The sequence below is a fragment of the Hydra viridissima genome, unplaced genomic scaffold (assembly GCF_058129835.1).
Source record: "Hydra viridissima isolate aposymbiotic clone 2 unplaced genomic scaffold, HvirCarnegie_v1 scaffold_11, whole genome shotgun sequence".
In the NCBI taxonomy this organism is placed as follows: domain Eukaryota; kingdom Metazoa; phylum Cnidaria; class Hydrozoa; order Anthoathecata; family Hydridae; genus Hydra; species Hydra viridissima.
Window position 1 is genome coordinate 791,759 of NW_028324310.1, and position 27,736 is coordinate 819,494.

Here is a 27,736-nt window from a genome sequence, read left to right on the forward strand (position 1 = left end):
TTTGACTCAGGGGGATTTTATTTTCCATTTTTGTGATGACAGAAATTTATTTTTCTCAGCAAAAAAATTCAAAGATTGAAATTCATGACAATAAAACTTAAAAACAAAAATAAAAATTAAAAAATCGATGTCAGAATAGAGCGTAGGAATCTCGATTACCACAACTAACTTAAAGTAGGAAAGTCGTCAGGTAGGAGCGCATACTCTCGACAAATAGGACATGTTCTTTGCTCACTTAACCAACAGCTAATACACTGAAAAACAAATTTCAGAACATGTTAAAAATTAAATAAAAAAGTGTTTATTAAATGTCTCAAACGGGATACCTGTAAAAACGTTTTTTTTTTAGATAAAGATATCGAATCTTTACTCGAAACGTAAGTAGCAGCCCTCATTTGATCGAAACCAATTTTATTCAGAAATATAAAAAATAAGTAAAAAAGAGTCTGAGAAACATAATTTATAAGCTTCAATAATTTTTCTCTTTACTCAAAAGATGGCAGCTAATAGATGTTAACAAAAATTAGTTAGCATCTACGATCTTGTAAATCACATTTTTTTTCTTTTGTTAAAACATTCTATTTCCCCAGCATCCCGTTTGAGAAGCCCGACTCTTGAATAATATTTGCCCATAAATTACACTGCAATCAAGTTATGTAAAAGATAATATAAAATAAACAAATATATATATATATATATATATATATATATATATATATATATATATATATATATATATATATATATATATATATATATATATATATAATACAAAAAAAGTTCAACTTTTAACTTCATACTTTCTATTATTCTTATTATTATTCTTAACTATATCAATTTTAATAGTTATATACTCTAAATTACAGCAAATAAAATTCAGATTTAAAAACACCTCTCTGTGAAAAAGATGTCCACATTGCAAAGTAACAGACGCAGTAAAACTCATTTCAGCAAAGCAAATGACACATGCTTCATCGTTTCCAAAGACGGCAGTACTTTTTCTGCCACTTTTATTAGTTTCTTTCCATGTGCTACGCTCTTGGTTACGCTCTTGGTTCGCCCGAGTTCTTTTAGAAGGCGCAGAAACTACAACCAATTTCAAGTGTTTTTTAAAAAAGTAGATAACAAATAATAACGCACCGAACTTTAAAAAAAAACAAACAATTATTCGGAAAAAATTGTACCATAAAACCATCGCGGATTTGAGAGACAGCAAAAAGAGTAAGAAAAAAAAAAAGTTTTTCAATTTGTAGAAAAAAAACTTTTTTGTTTTTTTTCCTTTTTCATCAGAGAGTTCATTTCAAGTTATAGAAGAAAAAAAAAACAAAAACAAAAACAAAATAGTTAAAAGAATTCAATTATTTACCGGCTGATGTTTTAAGTTTGGTTGGGTGAGCCTCATTTTTCGCAACTCGATTATTCTGAAAACAAACAAAACATCCCGAGTTTTAATATCGAAAGTCATCACGCCTTAAAAAACATATTCCGCAGTAGCATTGATAAATGGTTACTATAAAAACTATAAAAATGTAATGTGTAAACAAAAACAAAAAACCACCATAACCCATTCACCTGATTATAACTTGTATTCCTTCTGATCATTTCAGATATGTTTGATATAAGAACATCTATTTTTACTCCTGACAGCGAGCCGCAATTGGATCGTCTATAGTCCTTTACATGACGAATAAGTTCATCACTGATTGATAAAAATCGTAAAAAGACACAAACAAGAATCTTTAGAAAAAGTTTACTTTGTGAATGTAAAAGAATAATAGATATAAATATATAGATATATATAGATATAAAGAACATTGGATATAAATATATACATACACACACACATACTAAAATTAAACTTATTAGTTGCTAATTTCTAATTCTTTTGATTCATTTGCAAAGGGCTGAGTCTAAAGTGGCCACATTGTTGCCAAACTTGCTTGAAAAAGATTTGAAAGATCTCGAAGATATAAAATGTTACGAAAAAGATTTGAAAAACCTTAAAAACGTGCACAACCTTTAAAATTTTGTTTACGGTAGGTTCTCACCGAGAAAAATTCGGAAATAAAGGTCCAAGACCCAGTATTATTCTGTCAAACATCTTGTTATACTTTAGGCCACCTTTTACAGGAGACTCATTCATATCAGCCTTACTACCTAAAAAGAAAGAAAAATTACCTTTTGAGAACATTTGAACAAAAGATCATCCAAAATAATTTAACAGAGAAAAAAAATCTGTTAAAACGCACTTGCAAAGTTAGATGAAGTTGGTGAACCATCATCTTTTGGTTTAGGCGAGTGAGGAGTAGCTGAGTATCCAGAGGTATTATTTATAGGAGTTACAGAAGAGTTAAAGACTTGAGGGTGCATTGGGATGTTGAAATTCTAAAAAAAAAAGCAATAAATATACTAACATGAACCATACAGGCTTGGGTTTGTAACAGCGCTCTCAAAACCTGAAATCAACGACAAAGTTTTGTAAAACTTTTCTTTTTCTCCGTTTAAACCAAAATAATCAAAATAAGATAATCTAAAATTGTACCATGTTAAGTGATGCTGGTAATGATGGTGGTTCTGCGTACTTAGCAGGTGGCAGCTCTTCAAGAGATTTCCCTTTTTTTAGTTCATCTGATAAGTTATTGAATTCATCCTAGGATTAAAGTGATAACTAAAATATTTACATAGTTATAAAACATTTATGCAAGATCAATCTGGAATAAAATAGAAGAACCGAAACTCAGAATTAAACACCTACTATCATCTTTTCATAGCAATCATAAAATGACTTTTTATAAATTTCCCAGTTATTACATATTTTCAATGAATCGGGAGTTTTTCTAGAAACAACATATTTTAAAGAGACTTTTTTTAAACGGAACAATTTTCTTGATCAAAATAGAAAGAAAAATTCTTACGGCAATTTTTCTATACTACGCTTAACATCATTTAACACTTCAGCTTGATGATTATATTTGGCTATAACAGCATCTCTGTTCACTTTTAAAAATGCTACCTAAAAGAAGAACATAACTCAGAAACGATTTGTAGTTTGAATTAAAAATGGAAAAAACTGGTTGGATAAAATCGTTGTAACAACAGAAACTTTATACCTCTACTTTTTCAGCACGCTTCGAGAGAGCTGTATTTGAAATAGTTAAATGATGAACAATATCCTCATGTTCAACACCTTGGTGTTGGTTTTTAAGTCTAAAAAAAAAACTTTCAAAATTTGTTTCAAAAGATTAAAAAAAATAAAGTGAAATTTAAAAAAAATTATTTTGTCATTCAGCCCATCGACAACCAACAGTTAACAGTTAAAATCAAAGGACTTGCTGTACTTACAATATGATAAATAGCTATACCAGATATGAATATAAGTGTTAACTATAACCTCTCAATGTAACTTTCTACATTTTAAACTCAATTTTATCAAAGATTGTACTTTGTGTGCTACAACTTCAACATGTCACATTATAACATCAAATGTTATATTACAACATCAACATATTATATTACAGAAACAACATGTTGCATTTCAACATCAACATATTACATTACAATCAATACAAATATTACAGTCATTTAACCTTAGTTCTTGCAGTTCTTTTTCAAGTTTAGATATTTTTTGATCTTTTAGCGCAGATTCAGACTTCAATCTATATCATAAACATAATACATATTTAAAACAATCCACTAAATACTTTTAAACTTTGTACAAAAACAGTTCTAAATAAAATAATCTAAAAAAAGGAGTGTGAAAAATGTTCTTGCAATTTAAATTAAATTTATACAACAAATACAACAAAATTTATGCGAAAGAATGATATAGATAACAGTTCATGCATGAATTAATAAAGCATGACTTAATGACTTTTTTTTAATCTTTGCAAGATTACAAATTTTAGAGTGATATGGCTTCAGAAATTTAGAAAAGTGAAAGTTGATTCACAAAGAACAGCAAAAAATCAAAGAACTCCATCTGAATCCGAAGAAAATTTCACTAACAGACAATAATGCTCAACCTCATATAGCAAATTTAACTGAGGAAAAACTGACGTAGTTAAGGTGGGAAATCACCTTTTCGAATCTTAAGCAATGTCCATACAAAGTGTGACCTTTGCTGATGGCAAGTTTTAGAGAATGACAGAGTGATTTCTTTACCTTCAGACTAACTCAAGTCTACAAGGATAAGATATATGCCCAGCCCAATTAATGGAAGAAAGCCGAATTGATGGGAAAAGTGGTTGCTGGTAATTACTTGATTGTACATTTATACTATAGTAATAATAATAATAACAATAATAATAATAATAATAACAATAATAATAATAATAATAATAATAATAACAATAATACTAATAATAATAATAATAATAATAATAATAATAATAATAATAATAATAATAATAATAATAATAACAATAACAATAACAACAATAATAATAATAATAATAATAATAATAATAATAATAATAATAATAATAATAATAATAATAATAATAATAATAATAATAATAATAATAATAATAACAATAACAACAATAATAATAATAATAATAATAATAATAATAATAATAATAATAATAATAATAATAATAATAATAATAATAATAATAATAATAATAATAATAATAACAATAACAATAACAACAACAACAATAATAATAATAATAATAATAATAATAATAATAATAATAATAATAATAACAACAATAACAACAACAATAATAATAATAATAATAATAATAATAATAATAATAATAATAATAATAATAATAATAATAATAATAATAATAATAATAATAATAATAATAATAATAATAATAATAATAACAATAACAATAACAACAACAATAATAATAATAATAATAATAATAATAATAATAATAATAATAATAATAATAATAATAATAATAATAATAATAATAATAATAATAATAATAATAATAATAACAATATAATAATAACAATAATAATAATAATGATAACAACAATGATAATAAATCTATGGAAGTCTGCACCTTTGTTCTTCTGAAAGCTTTAAATTTAGGCTGGCAATTTGATTCTGCAACTCCCTTCTTTCATGTGCCAACCTCTTAGATTCATTTTGGTGATTCTGCTGCTGTTGTGCAAAATCTTTTCGCAAGTGCTCCACAAAAGAAAATACAAATACTAACTGATAATTAGACATTTTATATCTTATATTTACATATACCATCAAAAATTTAAGTATATCTGAAAGTACTTTGCAAAAATCCTCACAAAAGATATCAACATATAAATTAAACATCATTTTGAGAAAAGTTTAGACAAAACATAAATCACATCCCATGTGTTTAATTTACATTTAAATGCTGATTTTAAATTATCTAAATAATTTTCCATTTATTCACTTACAAGTTTTTTATATTATTTATACAATAACTTATTTATACATGTTGTAATCACATTCCATGTGTAGATACTTGTTTTGTATAAGTTATTGCATAAATAAATAAAATATATAAATATATATATAAATAAAAATAACGTAACAAAAAATGATTACACAGAAGCCTAGTCAAAGGCTTTAGAATAAAAACAAGAAAAAAATAAAAAAATAAAAAATAAAAATAACAAGTTGTGTGAAGCAAAATCAAATAAAACTTACCTCAATTAGCTTGTGAGCTTCTTTTATTTCATTATTTAATTTATCTTGCATTGAATTAAACTTTAAACTGAGGTTGTGTAGAGAGTTTGCAGATTCCTCGATTTGCTGCTGACTCAACTTACGCTCATTTATTAAAGCTTTATTTGTATTAATCAGCACATCATTCTTCCTCAGGATTTCATCATATTCTTTGCACCCAAGCTCAGCTTGTACTCCAATGTCAACAGCACAATTTTTTTCAGAAGTTTCTACTCTGCTGCTTATTAACTTTTCAAAGTTTTGATCAATCTCAATGCGGTATTCTGAATTTTCATTAAGTTCTGCTATATTTTTGGTTACTTTTGATGTTTCAGGATCACAAAATGTAAACATTCCTTGGGCTAATCCAGTAATAATGTCTTTGCTTAGCCTTTCATAACAATAATTAGTGAGATATTTAGTTGTACATGAAGTGATGACTCGCTCAATTTCATTCTTTAAATTCCCTTTTAACAACAAATCAGTATAACTTTTTGAAGATTGAATAACTGAAAGATTTTTATCATTTGAGACTTTATCTTCTTCCAAAGTACTTTCATTCAAGAATTCATCTTGTCTAGGCTTATAATTTTGTAGATTGATCTGTGAATCATCCAATGTTAATGAACTTGAACTGTTATTGTGAGTTTGGTTTTTTCTTGTAAAATATTGAGAATTACAAAGCTGCTTCTCTAATGTTTTTTGACTAATTTTCATGTTTTCCTGAATGGGTGCAATAGAATTTCTCTTTTGAGACTCAAAAACATTTGATAAGGAAGTCGATTTAAATTGAACGAAGTTATTTTCCCTTTCATCGTCCATTGATAAGATCAGAGGCTCAACAGAACTTTGTTTTCCTCTACGCTTTGCATCTTTTAACAGCAACATTTGAAAAAGCTCTATACTCTCGGTTTTGCCCATCTGCACAACACTTGATTTTTTTGATGGATCTACAGACATTAACAGCTTCATCTCTAGTTCATTAAGATTGTTTTCTTCTAGACAATAATTACTATCAACATTTTCCATAGATAGAGGAGTGTCAATGAATACTTCTTCTATTAAATCAGGAAGATCTTGATCGTCACCTGAATCACACACCAATTCAGACTGTTGAAAGTCTCTCAGTGGGGTAGCTAAATCAATATCTTCTTTAATTGAGATGTTTTCATCTTTTGGTATTTTTTTATTAGGAAGTTGTGAACTTTCAGTAAAACTATTTTCTAAAGAACTTGGTGGTTGGCAAAATAAAGTATCGTTCTCCAAACAACTAAAACTTTCTGATTCCGATGATCTTGAAGAACATGGTAGAGTAAACTTAGGATAAAATTCAGTAGCGTATGGGTTCATAGAACCAGATAAAGTTTGCATTTGCAAATGATTCCTATCAAATAAAGGTTCTTCACTTGTGGGTGTTAGTGTTAGACTATTATTTTGAATGCGATCTTTCCAAACTTGAAAAAGAACTTCTTCACTGGATAGATAGACAACACTTCTATTTTTTTTATCAAATGAAAATTTATTGCATTTCCAAAGAAATGTTCTCAAACCACCAACTTCTTCTATTAAAAGTTTAGAATTCTCATCTAACATATTCATAAATTCAATTATAAAATGGCTGTTATGAACATCCAGCATAACTTTTTTCTCTAAAAGCTCCTCAAACAGCCTAAAAATCAAACAACAGTATACTTGATCTATTTTACACAACAAAAACCTTAAGATGATAATTTTACTGAAATTTATTTCTGCCATTTTTTTAACTTATAATTATTATACGCATAACTTACTGGTATATGCCTAATGCAGTACCCAATGGGTCTGGTATTAGTCCAGCATATTCAGAGAAATCATCAGAAATACAGTCTATGTCAAAGGGTGAACTATCGAGAATGAAATTTTTTTGGGGTAAATCTGATGTCAGCAATGCAGGTTGGTCTTTAGAACTAAAAATTTAAAATACTTTAATTAAATAGCAAATCATTGGATTGAAATCTAAAACAGCTATTTGAGTTTAATAGCCAATCTGGATTGAGATCTGAAACAGCTATTTGAGTTTACATGATAGAAAATTTTGTTTTATAGTATGTTACCATGGATTTAAAAATATAGAAATATTTCTTACTGAGTCTCAGAAGAAGTTCTACTTTTATGGTCTTGATACGGAATCTCCAAAGTAACCTGGAACATTTCATTAAATTTAAGTTTTAACATTTTTTTCACAAATTAGCATAAATATGATAATTAAATTACAAAAATAAACAAATGAATTTAAAAAACCAAAAAAACCATAAAAACTCAAACTTAAATTTAAATTTTACTTTAATTGAACTAAAATGATGTAAAAATATTTGTTTCTCATTTCTTAACAAAGTCAAAATATGAGTCAAGTAACATACAACCATAACATACAAGCCATTTAGAATATTAGCATAACATGTAAGCCATGTTTCATTTTTGTTTTATTATATCAGCCATTTCAATTTTCAATAGCAATATCAAAAACTAGCAAGATTACTGAGGTAAGTGTTTTATTAAACTAATTAACCTCACTTACCTCACTTATTAACCTTGCTAGTTTATATATGTTTATATTTATTTATATATGTTTATATGTTTATATATGAAACATCAATTTAAAGAATTTTACCTTTTGTTTGACCTTCTTTTTGGTTGACTTTGTTTTTTTCAACTTAATCTAAAAGTTAGGATTTTCTATAAATATTTTTAATCTCTATAAATCATTAATATGATATTTTGATTTTTCATTGAAATATTAAAGTTTGAAGTAAAACTAAAGTTTGAAATTTTAATGAAAAATCAAAGTTTTTTATTTCTGGACTTTGTAATAAAAAAAAAAAAAAAAAAATAAAGAAAAAAAATCAGAGCTAAAAAATTCAATAAATGCAACTGACAAAAAAAGAGAATTTGTGTTGCACTCTTTTCTGATTTTATTCAGTCAGATATTTTTTTGGAAATCTTACTGGTTGAAACAGACTCTCTTCATTTTTATTCTTCAAAACAACAAGTTCCACACCTGGTAAATATAGGAAACAAAAAACATGTAAAAATTGTAAAAAAATAAGTAAAAGTAGGAAAAAAAATTGTTAAAATATGTAAAACACTTAAAATATTTAAATATCTAAAAAAAAAAAAAAAAAAGTAATGAAAACAGATAACATTTTACTTAATTTTGACAATTTAAAATTAACTAGTATACAAATATTTGACAAGGTTTCAATATTTTCAAAAAACTTCATACCTTCATGCAAGCCTTCAGAGAAACCCTAAAAAGAGTTTAATTAAATATTTTTAAAAGTTTGCCAAAAACCACACTATGTAAAATCATAGAAACCTTATATAAATGCAAAATCTGACTTTAATTTCTTTTTGCACATCTTTGCGGTTTTGGGGCATCTCTTGAGGCCGTGATTGATCTAAATGAAAAAAAGTGATTTTTTAACTTTAAAACGAAGAATTATAATAACATAATTATGGCGTGAGACAAAATATTACCAGCAGCATCTAAAATAAAATTTTATAAGTGAAGGAAGAGTAGAAGTTGTTGCAATATACAAAAGGTATGTTTACAGTTCTTTGGATTTTGTATAGTCTAGAAAAAGATGCAAATTAAATTTTGATTGTTTTCAAATGTATTAAGGGATGTATAAAAATGTATAAAATGGATTGAATCTATAAAATGTATAAAATGGATTGAAGCAATTGATTGAAACAGCTTTTTTGTAAACTTAAATCATTCCAATTTAAAAGCAGTTAAAAGTTAAGACTAAAATTAATAAAAAAAACTACAAAAGCGAATGGATGGACACAATAGTAAAAGTGAAAAAAAAAAAATAATAATAATAATAAAACTACAAGTGGGTATTTATCAATTCCATATGAAGGTAATTATTCTCAGAGATACTTATGACCTTAAGTAGCAAATATCATTGAGAAGTTGATAAACAGAAAACATCTACATGATCTTCAGTTAGCATAGCTCTATACATAGTAGATCTTTTAGGGTAAAATCAAAACTGTTTTCCACAAAGTACGCTAATAGTTGCAAGTAAATGGCCTTTTCTAAAACATTTTTTGAAAAACACTTTTTAAAAAGTAGATGAAATTGGTTATGGGTTTTTCTATTATTTATTTCACTTTCTTTTTTTTTAATAATGATAAAAATTGTTTACTATAACTTTATTGGCAGGATGTGAGACAAATAAATTTTGGCTATGTAGGAACTATATTTTAGATTGACTTCCAGAAGGTTTTAGGGTTAAGAGTATAAAAAAAAAATGACAAAATAAAAAAAAAAAAAAAAATAAAAAAAAATAACAAAATGAGGTCAGCTTTTAGTAAAATGTTGGTCCTTATCTTTCAAAATGATTCACCAATTAGAAACAATTAACTGTATTAAGCTATCATTTACTGGAAATTGTAACTTTTATCTTACAACATTTTACTATCTTTGGTAAGAATTTAACATTGGTGAAATTTTATGAAACCTACCATATTGTGATCACTTAACGAAGCTGCAACTCTCTTCAGTTCTGTATATCAATGAAACGTGGTTAAGGTCTATTAGCACTGATGTTAATTTGGTTACAATGGTAATAGTATTCTTGAAACTGCTGTTAAAGTGGGAAGTTGAGTAATCAGATCCTTATGAAACTTTTAGATTTCGGTATTTATATACATAACAAAATTAAATTTCGGTATTTATATACATAACAAAATTAAATTTCGGTATTTATATACATAACAAAATTAAATTTCGGTATTTATATACATAACAAAATTAAATTTCGGTATTTATATACATAACAAAATTAAATTTCGGTATTTATATACATAACAAAATTAAATTTCGGTATTTATATACATAACAAAATTAAATTTCGGTATTTATATACATAACAAAATTAAATTTCGGTATTTATATACATAACAAAATTAAATTTCGGTATTTATATACATAACAAAATTAAATTTCGGTATTTATATACATAACAAAATTAAATTTCGGTATTTATATACATAACAAAATTAAATTTCGGTATTTATATACATAACAAAATTAAATTTCGGTATTTATATACATAACAAAATTAAATTTCGGTATTTATATACATAACAAAATTAAATTTCGGTATTTATATACATAACAAAATTAAATTTCGGTATTTATATACATAACAAACCAATTATTTTCTAAATACTTAGCTTCAGAATTTTTTTAGTTTTATTTTTTTAGTTATATTTTAAGCCTTTTTTTTCATACACATAGCAGCATTACAGAGTAAGGAATAATTTTAAAATATTTTAAGGAATAATTTTAAAATATTTTATTATTTCTAACAACTTACTTTTCCTTTCTCATATTTTTCTGCCATTTTTGAAAAAAAAAAAAAAGAACAGCAAAAAAACATATTGCAAAGAAAAACTACACCGACTATTGCTACACCAAGTAAACAGATTAATTTAATACAAAAATTTAGAAAAAAATTTAAACTTCATTCCATTTATTGCTGAAATTATCAATTTTATTAACAATAAAATATTTTCAGAAATGCTGAAAACTGGTTTAAAGTCTTTGAGATTATTGGAAGAATCTTATATTATCAAGCCATCAGAAGAATCTTTCCCCTTCTACAGATGAAAATAAGAAGAAACGTTCTTTATCTTTGTCACCTTTTTTGTGTGCAATTTAAAACTCATTTCATGTAACTTTTACAAACAAATATGGTACAAGAAATCCCCTTCAAACTTAATACATTTCCCTCCTTACACAATTTTTTAAGTTTTATATGTTTTTTGGCAGCCCTTCCATTATTATTTGATGCTACTTTCTAAAAAGTATTGTAACACTTTTTCGTAACAATAAAAAACCAGGCTTTTAAATTACAATTACCAAATAATTTTACTTCTAATCATATTGTCTGAAATTACTCCTAAATACCTTTATCAATGGTGTTTATAAATTCATTTTTTCTGACATTCTGTTGCTTCAGCCCTTTATTAGAATTCCTGTCACTTTTCACCTGCCTAAAACGTCAAAATAATTTTTTATAATCACAATTATGAAGCAGGCTTAAAGTTAATACAAGTATATATATAGAATTATAATCACAATTATCAATATTTTATTTTCAAAGAATTTAACACCTCAAGTTTTTTTGTTGGTTTTCTTTGCTGCAAGGTTTGTTTTTTAATTCTTTATTTTCGTCTGTCCACTAAAAAAAATTTTAATTTAATTAACAATATAATATTATTTATTATAATAATAACATTTAATTTATTTTATAAATTGAAATTGAAGCTTGTTGGCAAAATTTTAATTCAAAGGTAATTTACCATTTCGTTCTCCATAACAGGATAATTGGGTCCTGGACCCTTAAATTTAAGTAACTTGTTTTATAAGTAGTCTATCATTTTGGGTGCATATTCTGTAAACAGATTAATTGGCCCCAGACCCTTATTATTTTTAGAAGGAAATTTTTTGTTCAAAGGTGGAAGTTCATGCAAAACTCTGATTTGTTGTGAAATCTTAATGAATAAAACTTATTTTTCAGATATAGTTTGGGTCTGAGTCACCAAAACTAAGTTTGGTGCATCATTTTGTGTCTTTGTCTCTAAAACCCCTAAATAAATCCATAAAACTATTTTCTCAAAAAATTGTGTTGCTTGACTTATTTCTAATGTCTAGTAAAATTTTTCAGTACAAACTAATTTTACAGCCGAATTACTAAAAAAAGGTAATTATATTTTATATTGTGTGTGTGAGTTTTATAACATTTTTCGAGCAGATCCTCTTCATAAAAGAATGCATAAAAATTACTTTGTCAATGAAGTACATGTCTTATTGGAATTGGGAAAAAAAAAAAAAAAAAGAGTCTAAAAATAATTTGCTGGTAAAAATCTACTTAAGGAAAGTTAAAACCTTGTCTTTAAGTCGGCCATCAATAACGTCGAGTAAACTAATCTTTATCACGAAACCATGACAGTCAGGGGTTAAACACTTGCTACTTAAAAGTTCCTGAAAACAATTTTTTTACTTTAAAAATTATAAACATAAGAAACTGACGATAAAAGATAAATTCAATGATGAAATTAAAATAGAGCACATTTTCATGACCATTTCACAGATTCAGAAAGCTTTGACTTATAAGGATGAGTTGGTTTATAAAAAAAAAAAAGTTAAATAAATAAGTTATAATCATGAAAATAAACCAATTATGAATATACCCTTTTAGAAATTTCCATTTCTGTTTTATACTTTTTCCAACAAACAACATGCATCTTGATCAGACAATGTTCTGTGCACTGCAGACATATAAATCCTTTAAACTCTATAATTCAGAAAATTCATTAAAATTCTTTAATCCATTAGCAAGAATTTATAGTAAAACAAAAAAAAAAAAATGAAATTGCCTTTTTTTAAAGTACAATCATTAAAATATTTATTTCTTTACCAGGATCATTGAAATAGATGGCTCTTGTTCGGAGTGAACACATCAGGTAGCGACACAGGGCATCAGGAGCTGGAGGGTGCCTACATAAATCCAGCAAAGATTCAGCAGTCAACTAAAACAATAAATAATTAAAACTAAGCTTAAGATCAATTAATTTACATAAAACCATTATATTTAAACAGTTCATTCATTGTAAAAACATATTTGGAACAACTTAGAAAACTATTTAAAAATTTCTCACACGCAGATTTGCAGGAATTGATTCTTCTATGTATTCTACTGAACCAGGCCATAGGACATTAACTAGAGCATTAGGCTTTGAACTTAATTCCAGTGCATTTTGTAAAGGGTCTTGAGCTTCTTGAAACCTTAAAATAAAACAAAAATGTGCAGAGTAAATAGCTGCTTTAAACATTAAAGAAGTACTAAAGGTTTAAAACCTGTTTTACCTGTTTTGTGCCAGCAATACTCTTCCAATACCAAGATATGGAAGAGGAAAACAAAAATCAGCAAAATTCTTGTTGATTTGTTGGTAGTGAAAAATAGCTTTGTTCCATTCCTAAAATAAGTGAGTTTATAGGATTAAGTAAAACTTTATACACTTTTTCTATAACAATAACTGGACTCACAATGTCACAAGGTTCACAATGACAACAAAATGATATTAAATAATGGCCAAGTGTTCAAGGATTGCAAATCATAAAATAAAAAATAATACTTATGTTAGTATTTCATAACATAACTTGAAATGACTAAGAAGCAAAGACTTATGTATTATATTATACATTATATATTGATTGATGTATTACATGAATGTGAAGTTAACATTTAAAAAACTATAGGTTGGATTTTTGCTTTACTACTAAACCCAACAAATTTGAATCTAAAAAATCATTAAAAATAAAAAAATTAAAAATTACCATAAAGCCGACTTCAAAGCAAGCTGTTGCATAACTATATAATAAAGCTATAGTGGGTCGTGGAGAAAAGACCTAAAACAAAAAGTAAATAAATAAAAATTTAAATAAAAACCAACTTTTATACTTTTTTTTTATCCCAAAAGTCACTATCTGATTTGTTTTAGTTACAGCTTCTAGATTAATCACTTTTTCTGCATTTTATTTTCGGATGACTGAAGACAAACTCAAAAAATTACACTTCACAACAATGTGCTGTGATGGTGTTGGTGTATGCATGAAATAATAATTCAACAGTTGTATTCCAATAAAACGTTAATGGAAAATAGAAGTTTCAATTCATCAGACTTACCAAACTATTTTAAATCTAGTTTTTTGTCTTCTTTTGAGCAATTTTAAAATGTGATTTTGGTTGTAAGAAATATTAAAAATCTCTTCAAATGCAAATCTTGAAAGTCAATAAAATGAAAATATGGTGCTTTACTTAAACCTGTTCTAATCGCTTCAAAAAAGATTTAAAAAAAAACTTTGCCAACACATGCCTTAACTTGTTGTCCTAAACATATTTATGCCAACTGATGTTTACAAAAGATATCTTGGTACAAACATAGCTATTTAAAATAGTTTTAACATTTTGAATATCACTGTTCAAGTTTTCTCTTTGAGTGATTCTCTCAATGAATTGGATCAATGATCCTCTCAATGATTCTCGCAATGAATTGGAATTTTTTTTCAAGATCACAAGCTCTAGTCAGATATCAGTAAATAATTTTTTTAAAAAATAATTATTTACTCAACTGAGGTCTATTTCCAACAGGCTTTCAATTTCTATATCTACAGCCAAATGCAGATACATAGTCTATTTGCAGTAGATGACCCTACATTCTTATCAAAATTTGAAAATGTTATTAACTTAATGGATTACCTAGAAAACTTTTCTAAATAATCTAGCTGCAGCAATTTTAAAATGTAACAGTAAAAAAAGAATAAAACCTCAGGCTGAATCTTTAGAATATCAATACATTTCTGATATTTATTGACTGCTCGTAGAAAGTTTTTTGATAACAGTGCATCAGTTCCCTAAGAAAAAACATAAAAATGCAATGTATACCACTATTTAAATAAAATGCAACTTGGAAGCATTAGTGAGTTAACAGCAAGTATTGATGTGTTAATAGCAAGTATTTTTTTAGGTTTGAGGCTAACATAGATTAAATGTTAATGCTACAAGGATAATAGCATCTATTGCTGGGTTAGTACCAATTTAAAAAAAGAAAACATTTTTTAATAAACCTCTTTAGAATAATACTCCATGTCGCTTAATATGGTTTGCATGGAATTAGTCTAAAAAGGAAAAAAAAAATTTTCAAACCAAATGAGTTGCATTAAAAAGAAAAATAGTAAAGAAAGTGAGCCTCAGAACAGAAACCAACTTTAAATTAAAAAAAAAAACAATACTGACACTAAAATTGAAATAAATGCATTACAAACCTCTTTTGCATTAGCATTTTTTTCTTTAGCAGATGTCTTTAACTTTAGAAATATACAAAGAAAAATAATTCAATATACACAATAATTCAATAGAATTTTAGTTTCAGCTATAAAGTTACTTTGAAAAAGCGAATATGTAAAGGTAAAGTTCATGCAAATGGTTTTCCCATATTCAAATGATTACATCATAAAGTCTATGCTATCTCCATTTATATATGAGCATGATGGTGCTTTTAAAAATTGTTTGATGCAATTTTAATGATCCATAAGTCATTTTAATTGAACACTTGTAAAATGAAGTAAAATACTTCTGTTATTTATCTCAGTCATGCTATTATCTCAGTCTGTACAATCGCAGCTATTAATCTTCAAATTTATCAAATTTATCGAATTTAGCAAAACTTCTTCCTTTTTTCAGTGTATTAGATATATATATATATATATATATATATATATATATATATATATATATATATATATATATATATATATATATATATATATATATATATATATATATATTCTAATATATAAAATAGTTGAAAAAAAGTCACACTTCTGTGGTTTTAAGATACAAATAAATTATTAAAGTTGGACTTATGTTTTACTTTAAATGTTTTTTCACTATCATTTGTTCACTTAAAACATGATTTAGAAAAAACTCTATTGGCTGTTTACTAGGCAGGGGAGATTTGGATTTTTACTTTTAAAGAAACTTAGAAATTTAACATTTTTTTCTTAATTATGAAAAACATACAAGACCAAAATCTTGTTGTTTCACTAATGTTAAAATCCTGTTGTTTATAAATGTTAAAATAACTTAAAAAAACAACAACAAAAAAACAACAAAAATATACCCAAAGACAAAAAAAAAAATCTAAAAGCTAACATTACAACTGTTATAAATTACCATTATAATTTAACAGCAATAAAATATTAAATTAACATTAAAAGTAAACTTTGGAAGAATAAATGTTTAGCATATTAAATTAAATACTTTATTATTTTAAAAAATTACCTTAACTTTTTTGGTGGAGGTGCTTTTTTTAAACAGGTTAGCTGCCTTACTGCAGTGACAAATTAAGAAATTCAGATAACAAAATAAATGATTTCAGATTCCGAAAAAGAAGAAAAGAAGGAAGAGAAGAAAAAGAAGGCTTTCTCATTTAACTTACTTAATAAAATAAATTAATAAATAAAATAACTTAATAAATAAATAAATAAATAAATATTCTGACAAAAATTTAGAACTTACACATTGCTGTCTTCATCTAAAAAAAAATAAATAAATAAATATTCTGACAAAACAAATTTTAAAGAATAAAAATCTTTAAACTGGAATTAATCCACCCTTTGCCTAAAAATGCAAATTTTATTTATATAAACTTACTTATATAAATATATTTATGTAAATTTATATTATATTTTTATAATTCATAGATATTGAACCAAATATCACAAATTTAACTTTCAAGCCTTTGTTATAGTTTTTTTTAAAAAAAAAAGTTTTCTATAAAAGTTTAAGACTTTATAACACATTATTTTCTTAAATTATGAGGGTGGGCTTAAAAAACATTGCTGGTAGGCTAAAACTGTGCATATAGAGTAAAGAAATAGAAATAAACAAAATAAACAGAATTCTAAAATTTGCCACATCAAATGTCTCTGGCTTGGTTCTGTTCTTATTAACAAGAATGTTATTTCCTAAAAAGTATAGTTCAATTTGAATACAATTAAAGCAGTCCACCAAATATTTTAAGCTTTACAAACCAAAATCCATTTTTACTAACTTAATATTGTACAAGATTCACAGATCAAAATTCTAATTTGACCCTTTGCAGTTGCTGACATCCAAATTCTGCAAGATGTTTAGTGAGATTCAGCATAAAGCTGTATTTTATATGGCTATCTAACAACTTTGGATCTTTGGATATAATGAATTTCAAAACTGTTAGCTGTTATACTTAAAGATCTAGTGTCTTTTGATAAGCACATTGTTATAGCTAAACTTTTGTTTAATGGATGTGATGCTGGATTTGGAAATATATATTTATTAAGAACTCCTCCGGACAAATGTTTAAAATACTTTGCCACTAAAATCAGTTTGGCAAGCAGGCTCATGTAAACAGCCCCTATCTTTACTTTTGTTTGTAGTGATATCTTGTATAAAGTATTTGACTTTTTTAGTTAGGATAAGTCAATTGGTCATAATTTAAAGACCCTTTCAAGAGTTTTATAACATAAGCAGGAGAAGTCTATTCGAATGAAATAAACATTGCTAACATTGGTCTTGTGATTGTATTCTTTGTGATTGTATTGATTGTATTGTAGACTTGATGATTTTAAAAGATTTTAAACAAAAACCAAGATTTTGTGTTTGGAATCTAGAGTTCTTAAAAAAAAAAGCCATAACATTTCAAAAGAAAAGGCATTTAATGCACCTTATCCAAAAATGTTTAACAAAACAATAAATTTATTACTACCTGTATCATCATCAGTGACCAGTGGAGGCATCTAAAGGAAAAAAAACAGTTTATCTTTAAATATATTTTCAATAATAAAAAGTAAAATGAAAAAGATATCAGAACAGAAAAACTGCTTTCACAATATCTATAGATTAGTAAAAAAAAAATGTTTACGTTATCAGCGCTGTCATAATTTAATGATAACATAGAAATGTTTTCTTCGTCACTACATTCAAAATTTTCCTCCTCACTGTCTTCATTATAAATAGCTTCATGATTAACAATGCTGAAAAAATATTAAAAGAGAACTGTTGAATTTTATATAATGATAGTATTATACAGATATTTCTTGATCTGGATATTTCTTCATGACCATCGAAAATTTCAGTTAAATAAAGAAACTTAAAATCTATTTTCATTGACTAAAAAATTTATTTTTATGGATTTTTCATTCAAACTCTTTATAACTAAATCTTTGATTCATTGATTTTATTAGTTTGATGTTATAAAAAACTTTCATCATATAAGGTTCTACACAAACAAATACAATTTGTTTAAAAGTGTATACATACTTATTAGATGTCAATTGAAGCTTTAATTTAAAATTTTAAATTATGCAGGATTTTTATTTATCAAATTATTGATTTTATATTTTGAAAAAAACAAAAAAAAAAAAACAATAATAAACAAAATTGTAAGCTTATATCAATAAAAATAAACACATACTTTAATGCAATTGGCTGCAGGGCATTGGAAACTAAAATTTAAAAATAATTTAAATTGAAAATAAATGAAAACTTTCCAAAGATTTTATCTGCCATGCAGTTTTATAATCATATCGTCTGAACATAATATATGGTTCAAAACATTCAGACATTTGTCAGACAGACATGGATGGACATCTGTACAATCGTAGCTATTAATCTTCAAATTTATCAAATTTATCGAATTTAGCAAAACTTCTTCCTTTTTTCAGTGTATTAGAATATATATATATATATATATATATATATATATATATATATATATATATATATATATATATATATATATATATATATATATAGATGGATAAACATCTATATATATATATATGGATGGATAAACATCTGATGTTTTTCTGCTTCACACCATCAAAAAAACAGACATCTTCCATGTCTGTCAGACAACATTTGATATTAGTGAACATCCATCTAAAATGATGGTCTTGTGATTGCATTCTAGACTTGATGATTTTAAAAGATTTTAAACAAAAACCAAGATTTTGTGTTTGGAATCTAGAGTACTTAAAAAAAAAAAAACATATCAAAGATAAAAGATTTGGATATTTTAAGGATGGTGAAGAAGATTACTAAAAGAGAATAGGTTACTAATGACTTGCTAATGAGCTATATAAAAATCACTAATAAGCTAATATAAAAGTTACTAATGAGCTATATAAAAATCGGGTAATGTGTAACATTACCTCATTTTTATACAGCTTCAGCGATTAGCAAGCAAGAAGAAAAAGTTTATCTTGTATGTTAAAAAAAAGTTTATCTACATGTTAAACATGTTTAATACTAACCATGTTAGTAGCTCAATAATTGAAAATGTTGCTATTACTGAAGAGAGAGAATTAAGCAATAACAAAGATGCTTCTATAAAATGAGGTCCAAAGTCCAATTTTGTACATGAACAGAATAAACAAATTGATTTTTTGAACAGTCATCTCATTTTATGGTTATTTTATTTTATGGTCATTAGAAGTTTATAAGTGTTTTATTAGTCTCCTGAAAAGATTTTGCAAACTAGTTTCCCAACGATAACATACCTGACCTAGATATTGTCTTGTAATAAAATGGTTTAAAAAAAATTGTTCCTGTCCTCACCCCAATCTCACAAAGCGTTTGTAAACACCTAAAAATTAATTTAAAGAAACAAGTGGAAAAAAAAGTGCTTTTTTATTTTAAGCCTTTATCTTAAATTAGGACTAACAATAAGACAGATTATCTGTTATCTGTTGTGTCTTTGATGTTATTGAATTCCTTATAAGAATAAATGCAAAATTTTAATATCCTGCAAAAAAGTTCCTAGATGAATGTGATAAATATTTTTTTAAAAGAATAGTTCTAATATTGATTATCACATCTCATGAGAAGAATGCTCAATCCTCAACAAACAAAATTTAAAGAATAAAGTTAAATTTTTTAAGCAAATCTTACATCTTCATGTGCAGATCAGTATACTCCATAGCTTTTAACATTCACTTGTATTTATATAAAGTATAATCACTTTTCTAATTCATAACTCAAAAAGGCTAAAGAAAATCTCAATGGGGTTAAAGCAAATGGCTATGTAAAATAGAAAAGTGGAAAATATGGTTACATTATTTGAACCGTCTTTAAAAAAACTCTCAACATTGTTATTCAAACTCAAAGTTATTGGGTTATTTGTCCTCAAATGTATCATTTTACCAAATAAATAAAATTTTATTTAATGACCTCAATGAGTATAAGCAAAAAACGATTGAGAATGTTTAGGACCCATATTCATTACCCAAATATGTTCATCTGGAAGCAAAAAATCACATAACTAATAGGACTTTTGAACAAAAGTTGAACAAAACAGAATGATTGAGTTAAACCATTACAAGTATCTGGTGGTCAAAGGCTCATTACACAGCTGAATAAATAAACTGATGCTTAATTGCTGATTAGAGCCTTACTTTTAAGTCTAAAAATAACTTTAGTTTGACAAAAAAAAAAAAAAAAAAAATTGTATACGTTCATTCTTTATTCTTTCATTCAGAGCCTGTAATTCCGTTTTCACTTCGCATATATCAAGTGCTTTTGATAAAACATCCAAAGCTGTTTTTCTGTCACCAAACTCATATAAAGCATGAGCATATCGATATTGACCCTAGTAGTGAAATATGTTTAAATTAATGTCAAATTGTTTTTCGCTGTGACAATGTGAACATCGATGTTAACATCAAAAGAAGTCTCACTTTATCAAGAGGATTAAGTTTAAGTCTTTATTTAATAGACAACAAATATCAAAAATCCACCAATAGTTTTCTTTAAAAAAAAAAAATGGAGGTCTGAAGCCTGAGAGAAATGAGATCAAGTTTTGAGACAAAATATACAAGATAGAAAGTTAACTTATAGGTATTTAAAAGAGGACCAAAGTCATAAAAACTCAGATTTGTTCCCTATTTTCATTTCAATTAAAAATCTTGCCATAAAAATATATATTTTTTCTTTTTAAAAAAACTTACCTTTTCCCACATTGGGTCCAATGTTGTAGTTCTTCGACCATCTGAAACAGCTGATCTAAAGAGTTTACTATACAAATTAACTACTTTTTGCTATTATGTAAAAATTAATTCCATTTTTCATTTTCTTTGAATCAAACTTATATTTTCAAAAAATACTGACCTGAATTCCTGCATTTTCAAATAACAAGCAGCACGATTTCCATAAATAATGCAAACAAATGGTCTAAAAAGTCACACCAGTCATATAAAACGAGCTCACAATATATATGTTTTACTTAAATATTTCTTTCTGGATGTTCAACCAAATATATATATTATTAACAAGGTAATGTATTTTTTCTTGTTTAAAAAAAAAAAATTATTTTTTTAGCAAAATGTTCATTCTTGACAGCTCAACTTTATCAAAGCTTTTATAGCACAGGAAGGTTGAAAAATTTCATAAAAACTTTTTCTTTTTAAGTCAAATGTTCAAAACATTTCACTTTGGTGCAGCTAAAAAAAAGCACCAAACTTTCATTCAAATTTTCTTTCAGCTCTTTTTTTCTGTTTTTAAATCAACTTTTAACATTTTATAAAAGAAATTCAAAAACTAGTTGCTGAAAATAGACAAAACTTTGAATTAAAAAAAGTTCTAACTTTGTATGAAGAATTGATGTGTAGAAACTGATTGCTTTACTGTACTCACGTAGCAAGAAATGTTCATTACCATTTTGCTTGCTCTTTGCTAAGCTCTGAATTACATACAAAAATAAAGTCACTTCTCACAAAAGAAAGATTCTTTACGCTTATTTTTATCAACATATTTAGAATAATTATTTTAGCCTAAGATTTTGCAACTAAAACATTCTTTATATTATCAGCATAAAGAATGTTTTAGTTGCAAAATCTTGGGTTGCAGAAAAAACATAAAATAAAATTAAAGAGGTGGAAACTTTTAACAGAAATTATTTTTTGAGTTAAAAAATATTCATATTTGCTTGTGTGCACACACACAATTAAGTATAAAGTTGCAAACTATCATTTTTTGAAACAAAATGACCTAAAGATGGCACAAGAAGGAAGAACATCATTTTGTCTGGATTTTTGATCACTCTTCTTTTGCATAATCTTTCAGGTCTTTCAGATTGAAAATATTTGCTATTGCCTTGATTTTCCTTAACAATTCTTGACTAGATTTAAGTCTGGCTCTCACTTGGGTATTCCAAAGTATTGTTATAACAGAAATTTCTACCATTTTTTGGAAACTTCTGCTGCAAATTTTGTTTCATAATACTTTTAGATGTTTTGCTGCATCCGTAAGCTATATTTTACTGCAGGATTTCTAAATGTTTCAAAATGTTTACATATTCTTCATTTTGCTTCATTCTGATGAATAACAACACATACCTACACATATAGATTTGCAAGGGTACAAAGTGTGCACAGTATGAACAGAAGTGTGTACCCGACACACAGGTAGAAAATGGTATAAAATCAAAATAATGCTTAAAGAGGAAATAAACTGAGAGGAAAAAAAAAAAGAGTGATAACAACAACTTGTCACCTCATCAATGGTAGAATCTCTTTCAAAAACTTCTAAAGGCTTTTCACCATTATAGATAGCTTTTATGTAACAACACACTAAAATATATATATAAATACTCCTAACAAACAAAAAAAAGTTGATACTTTGAATATTATTTTTGAAATACAATATAATTGAATAGAAAAATATTTTAAAAAATGAAAATGAAACAAATAAGAATTATTCTAATTAAAAACTTGAAGAAAGCAAATAAAAATAATACGCTGCCAAGCAGACAGAAAAAGAGCTTCATCCAACTTAAAATTCATTTTGATTTGAGATCTAAAAAAATGCCATTAAAAAAAAAAAAGAATGTTTATTGAGAACTATTTAAATAGAAGCATCATAGAATAGTAAAAGCCGAAGATATTTTCTTCTTTCATTTCAGCAAGCAAAGATATCTCATCAACGTTTAGGCAAGTGGTTTATAAAAACTATAACCAATATGAATAATTTCATCAAAGGAAATTTAATTTTAGTATATTATCAAATTTAATAGTATTGTTATTCATTAATATTAATATTTTATAAATATGTTGATAATTTTAATATTCTAAATTACTTCATCTTACTGAACTCTTACAAAAAAACATCTTAAATAAATAAAAAAAAATACCTAACAGATTTAAACCAATATTTATCTTGCACACAAGCTATTACTTTTTTTAAATCATCACTCTATAAAAAGAATTGAATGGTTTGTTATGATAAAATCGCCACTCTGTAAAAAGATTCAAATACTTTGTTGTGGAATTTTACCGCTTTCATTTACTTAAATACATTGCTTATGTTTGACAACAAAATCCTATAAACTTTATTAAAAATTTATTTATTAAAACTTCATAATTTGAGCACATCAAGTAAATTTGAAAATGAAATACTGTCTTACAGAACAACAAGAATCAATATCATCCATAATATCTTCAAGATATTGAGTGATGCGGGTTGTATTTTTTGAAGAAGAACTCTAAAAACAAAATATTTATCTTATAGTCAAAATACTTCCCTTTAAAAATAAAAAATCATGCACATGCAGAAATAATAATCACACACATACAGAGATAATACAAATCATGTTCATATAATAATCACACACAAACAGAGATAATAAAGGTCATGAGATGGTCTTGATGATTGCTTTAATCACATTGATGAAGTTATAAGAAAGTTTTGTTAACAAATCAAATCTCTTTCAAAGGACTGCAAAGTTCTTGTTATTTAAATATAAATATGTCATTAAAACATTTTAATAGACAATTATGAATTCCATTTAGCTTACTAAATGTTAATGCACTTGTTTGGTACAATTTTAAATAAGAGAAATTTGCAGATGACATGGTTGCCAAATTAACAATTCAATTATTTTTCCAAAATCATTTTGCAAGATTTGACTCAGTATTAATTTAAATTTTAGTTTCATTCAGAGCTACTCCTTCTTTACTTAATATAGTCTTGTTTTTTTTTGTTTTTTTTTATTGGAGTTTTGTATTTAATTGCTTAATAAAAGTGGAAAGCCAGCTGGATGTATATACCCAATCGCATCATGAAAAATGAAGAATACATTGAAAAAAAGAAATGTTTTTAAATACACCAAGAATATTAAGACTGCTCCAGTTTCATTCTTTGATTGGAATGTTAAAACAGGAAATTCAAACTTCATTGCAAAAAAATATTTCCAACTGTTTACTTATAGGATTTATTTTAACCTCATACATTTCTTGAAGAATTTATCATCCATATTTTATTCTGTTTTTAAATCAACATTTAGATAGGTTACAAATGCATAAGAAATTTTACTTAAATATGATGGCTTCTTTTTAGAATTTGCTTAATTATTTTTACTTTCCAGCTGATCATTTGATATTTTAAAAGGAAATCACTATTGATAAAAATTTGTCAGAAAAAAAAATCATAACAATAGATTTAAAAAATATATATATATCACCCATGTTGAACTGAATGTATGCATTGTTAATCCTTTATGCAATCACAGAATGCAAACAAGAACTTCAAAAGCTTTAACTAAAATCTAGTATAGGAACAGAGGTACTAAATATTATTATTTCTTTACTATTACTTACTACTTACAATTTCTTTCTGTAACTTTATCATGGTCAATTCTACAAGATCTGTATATTGTAACTCATCATCGCTTAGTTCATCTAATTCACTAAATGAAAAAAACAAACAAAAAAACAAATAATCATTTATTACTTCTTCAACAATGAGCAACATTTATAAAGTTATAATATATTTAATTGACATAACAACTTCCTTACCAAGTTCGCCTCTGAGTTAATATACGCGCACTTTTAGCCCATTCAATCCACTAAACACATTAAACTACTTTGATTATTTAGACAAAAAAAAATATCAAAGTTCTTAAATATACAACAAAATTCATTATCAATAGATAAGAATTTTAAAAGGAATATAAAATCAACATAAACATCTTTTTCTGGAATCATTTGTTAGCAAAGTGCAATATATGATTTACTATATTTTAAGTAAAATTTCAAAAATTGGTACTTAAAACATAGTAGTAATAAATTGTTACTTAAAACAGTTGTAATTATACTAACTATTTTTTTGGAAAACTAAAGTTAAAACTTTTTTTTTGAATTCATTTTTCAAAATAAATGTTAACATTAAACAGGGTAAAAGCTTAACATACTTACACATTTATCTTGGTACACCTTGCTAAACAAAAATGGAGATAAAAGATGTATTTTCATCAGATTAAAATGTTTTTTGTGTTCTTCTTTCAATTGCCACCAATAGCTCACACACTGCCTTGAAGCTAACCAAAAGAGTTATATATATTAAAAGGAAAAATCTAATTTTTTTTTTAATATATACTATATTTAATTTCAACATATATTAAGATTAAAATATATTTATAGCTAATGTAAGATGTTAAATAAGAATTACATTTTTCTTTTAATTGAACTCTTTTATTACTGGGAACCATTGTTATCTAAAAAAAAAAAAAAAGGTTTAAAAAATTCATAAATTCAATATATATTTACAGTTTCAGAGTATATAAGTATATAAGATAATCAGCAAAAAAAAATGATTAGAATTAGCTATTTTAAAAATACCTAATGCAATGCTATTTTGAAAAATAGAATATCAGCATCTATCTGTCTTACTTTATCTTTTTAAACATACCTACTGCATGAAACCTAATTTATGGAAAAAAGTAACTACAAAGACAATTTTTAAAAGTACTGTAAGCTCATTTCTAAATTATGTCTTTTAGAAATGGCTGTAAATTTGGTAATAATAATGTTGGAAAAAGCTGTATTTTTTCAAACAACTAAAAATAAGTATACTTATTTAAAGAAAAGAATAAGAAGAAAAAAAAAAACCACGTGTGTTTGATTCGTTTTTATACAGTTTTACTAAAATAATTATGGGTAGCTTCTTGCATGATCTTATTCTTTAAAAAAGATGACATATAATTTAGAAAAATATGAGGAGTCAAAATAAATTCCCTGTTAAGGTTTATTTTTATAATTTCGCGGCATAAGAAATGTATTAAAAGAAACTTTTAAGGAATAAAAATTAATTTATTCGAAATACTTACGCGGTTGCTTTGACAAGAATTTTTTTTTCTGTTGTTAAACGGACCCTAGTGGAGATACATACTTTTTATTTTGATTATTTTAAGAATGGGAAAAATAATCGTTTAAAAGAAGCTTACTTTCTCTGCGATGGAGTTTAGAATATTTCCTGAATTTTCAGGTAGGAGAAAAACACAGAATGGAATGACCATACTTCCCTTTGTAGATGGAATTAAACAACAATACCAAAAAATGTGGATTATTGAATTAAAATGTTGATATTTGACAGAATATTTAAGCTGATCGTGTCCTGGTGTGTATGAAATCACTGAAATACATATTTCCCATTATTACGTTTCTTTTAAAATTTTCAGTAAATGAATTACATTAATGAGCTTGTGTTAACTTGTGAATTGTAAATGAAAATATTATTTGTTTGTTCCGAAAAGGAAATACCTTCTCAGCCTAAAGTAACCCTCCCTCTTTTAAGATATTCTCTAAGTAATGTCTCTTTGGAGTTAATTAGAAAAACAACAGCATTCAAAGATCGTAATTTACATAAACCCAAAGCAAGGGGAAACGCTGGAGTTTGTACCCAAAGGGTCAGTGTAGCAGTTGATAGTTAAACCTAACGTAATAGCATTTCATATCCTTATACGTTATTTATAAAAAAAAAATTGTTAGTGTAAAACTTTAGTTTTTTTCTTACTTTTTAAAATAAAAAGCCTAACAATTAACCTTTTCTTCATTTATTTATTAAAATTTAGATATCTTCTTTAAAACACATCCAAGCTTTTGGCAAACAAAGCGCATAAACTTTATTTTAATCCTAATGATATTCGCCATGCACTAATTTGGTGCAAAAAATATTTTCGCTTTATTCCAATTTGGTTTTACACCAAATGGATGACAAATGAATTGTAGTTATTCAAAATCTGGAAACATTGTGAATATCTCATAAATTGTATTTGCACTCAAACTTATTGTTTATAGGTTGATATCCTAAAAAATGTCTCGAACTAAATAGACAACTTAGAAGAATAAAACATCATTATAAAATTACATCAAGGTAATTGAAGAGAACCTGAAGTTGTTAAAATAGTTTCCGAACTGCGATCAACAATTGATTCTATCATTGAATAATATTGTAGAACTGTCTTAGTATGCAGCAAAAGTCAACGACAGTTATTAAATTAAGGGTGACATAATTAGACAGCTATTAAATCGGAAACATAACCCTATCGGAAACATAACCCTATCAGAAACATAACCCTATCGGAAACATAACCCTATCAGAAACATAACCCTATCGGAAACATAACCCTATCGGA

General features: G+C 25.9%; 1 protein-coding gene across 4 annotated transcripts; it reads right to left on the minus strand.

The window, feature by feature from the left end:
- On the minus strand, positions 1 to 26,501 carry LOC145191159 (uncharacterized). Of its 4 annotated transcripts, none has more exons than XR_016444871.1 (49): positions 26,429 to 26,501; positions 25,941 to 26,024; positions 25,771 to 25,816; positions 25,518 to 25,639; positions 25,119 to 25,168; positions 24,928 to 25,009; positions 23,729 to 23,806; positions 23,456 to 23,517; positions 23,063 to 23,121; positions 22,819 to 22,895; positions 21,912 to 22,006; positions 21,436 to 21,498; positions 21,276 to 21,330; positions 20,782 to 20,917; positions 18,743 to 18,773; positions 18,191 to 18,302; positions 18,035 to 18,065; positions 16,807 to 16,822; positions 16,570 to 16,618; positions 15,552 to 15,593; positions 15,354 to 15,404; positions 15,054 to 15,140; positions 14,064 to 14,135; positions 13,593 to 13,702; positions 13,385 to 13,511; positions 13,144 to 13,255; positions 12,917 to 13,020; positions 12,612 to 12,707; positions 11,837 to 11,904; positions 11,631 to 11,716; positions 9,047 to 9,105; positions 8,931 to 8,955; positions 8,653 to 8,705; positions 8,319 to 8,366; positions 7,794 to 7,849; positions 7,459 to 7,614; positions 5,651 to 7,337; positions 5,022 to 5,149; positions 3,588 to 3,656; positions 3,111 to 3,207; positions 2,916 to 3,013; positions 2,756 to 2,837; positions 2,543 to 2,650; positions 2,250 to 2,385; positions 2,049 to 2,157; positions 1,573 to 1,674; positions 1,367 to 1,421; positions 893 to 1,086; positions 1 to 254 (listed from the first exon to the last, which is right to left on the minus strand). XR_016444871.1 is itself a non-coding variant. In XM_090066366.1 (49 exons), exons 3-49 carry the CDS (start codon positions 25,808 to 25,810, stop codon positions 165 to 167), a joined length of 5,490 nt encoding a protein of 1,829 aa, XP_089922492.1. In that variant the 5' UTR covers positions 25,811 to 25,816; positions 25,941 to 26,024; positions 26,429 to 26,501; the 3' UTR covers positions 1 to 164. The 4 variants fall into 4 exon arrangements, 3 of the variants coding, with proteins under 3 accessions (XP_089922492.1, XP_089922493.1, XP_089922494.1); XM_090066366.1 differs by having other exon boundaries at positions 1,573 to 1,699; XM_090066367.1 differs by lacking the exons at positions 24,928 to 25,009; positions 25,119 to 25,168; positions 25,518 to 25,639; ... (1 more) ...; positions 25,941 to 26,024; positions 26,429 to 26,501 and having other exon boundaries at positions 1,573 to 1,699; positions 23,754 to 23,806.
- Positions 26,502 to 27,736: the final 1,235 nt, after the last annotated feature.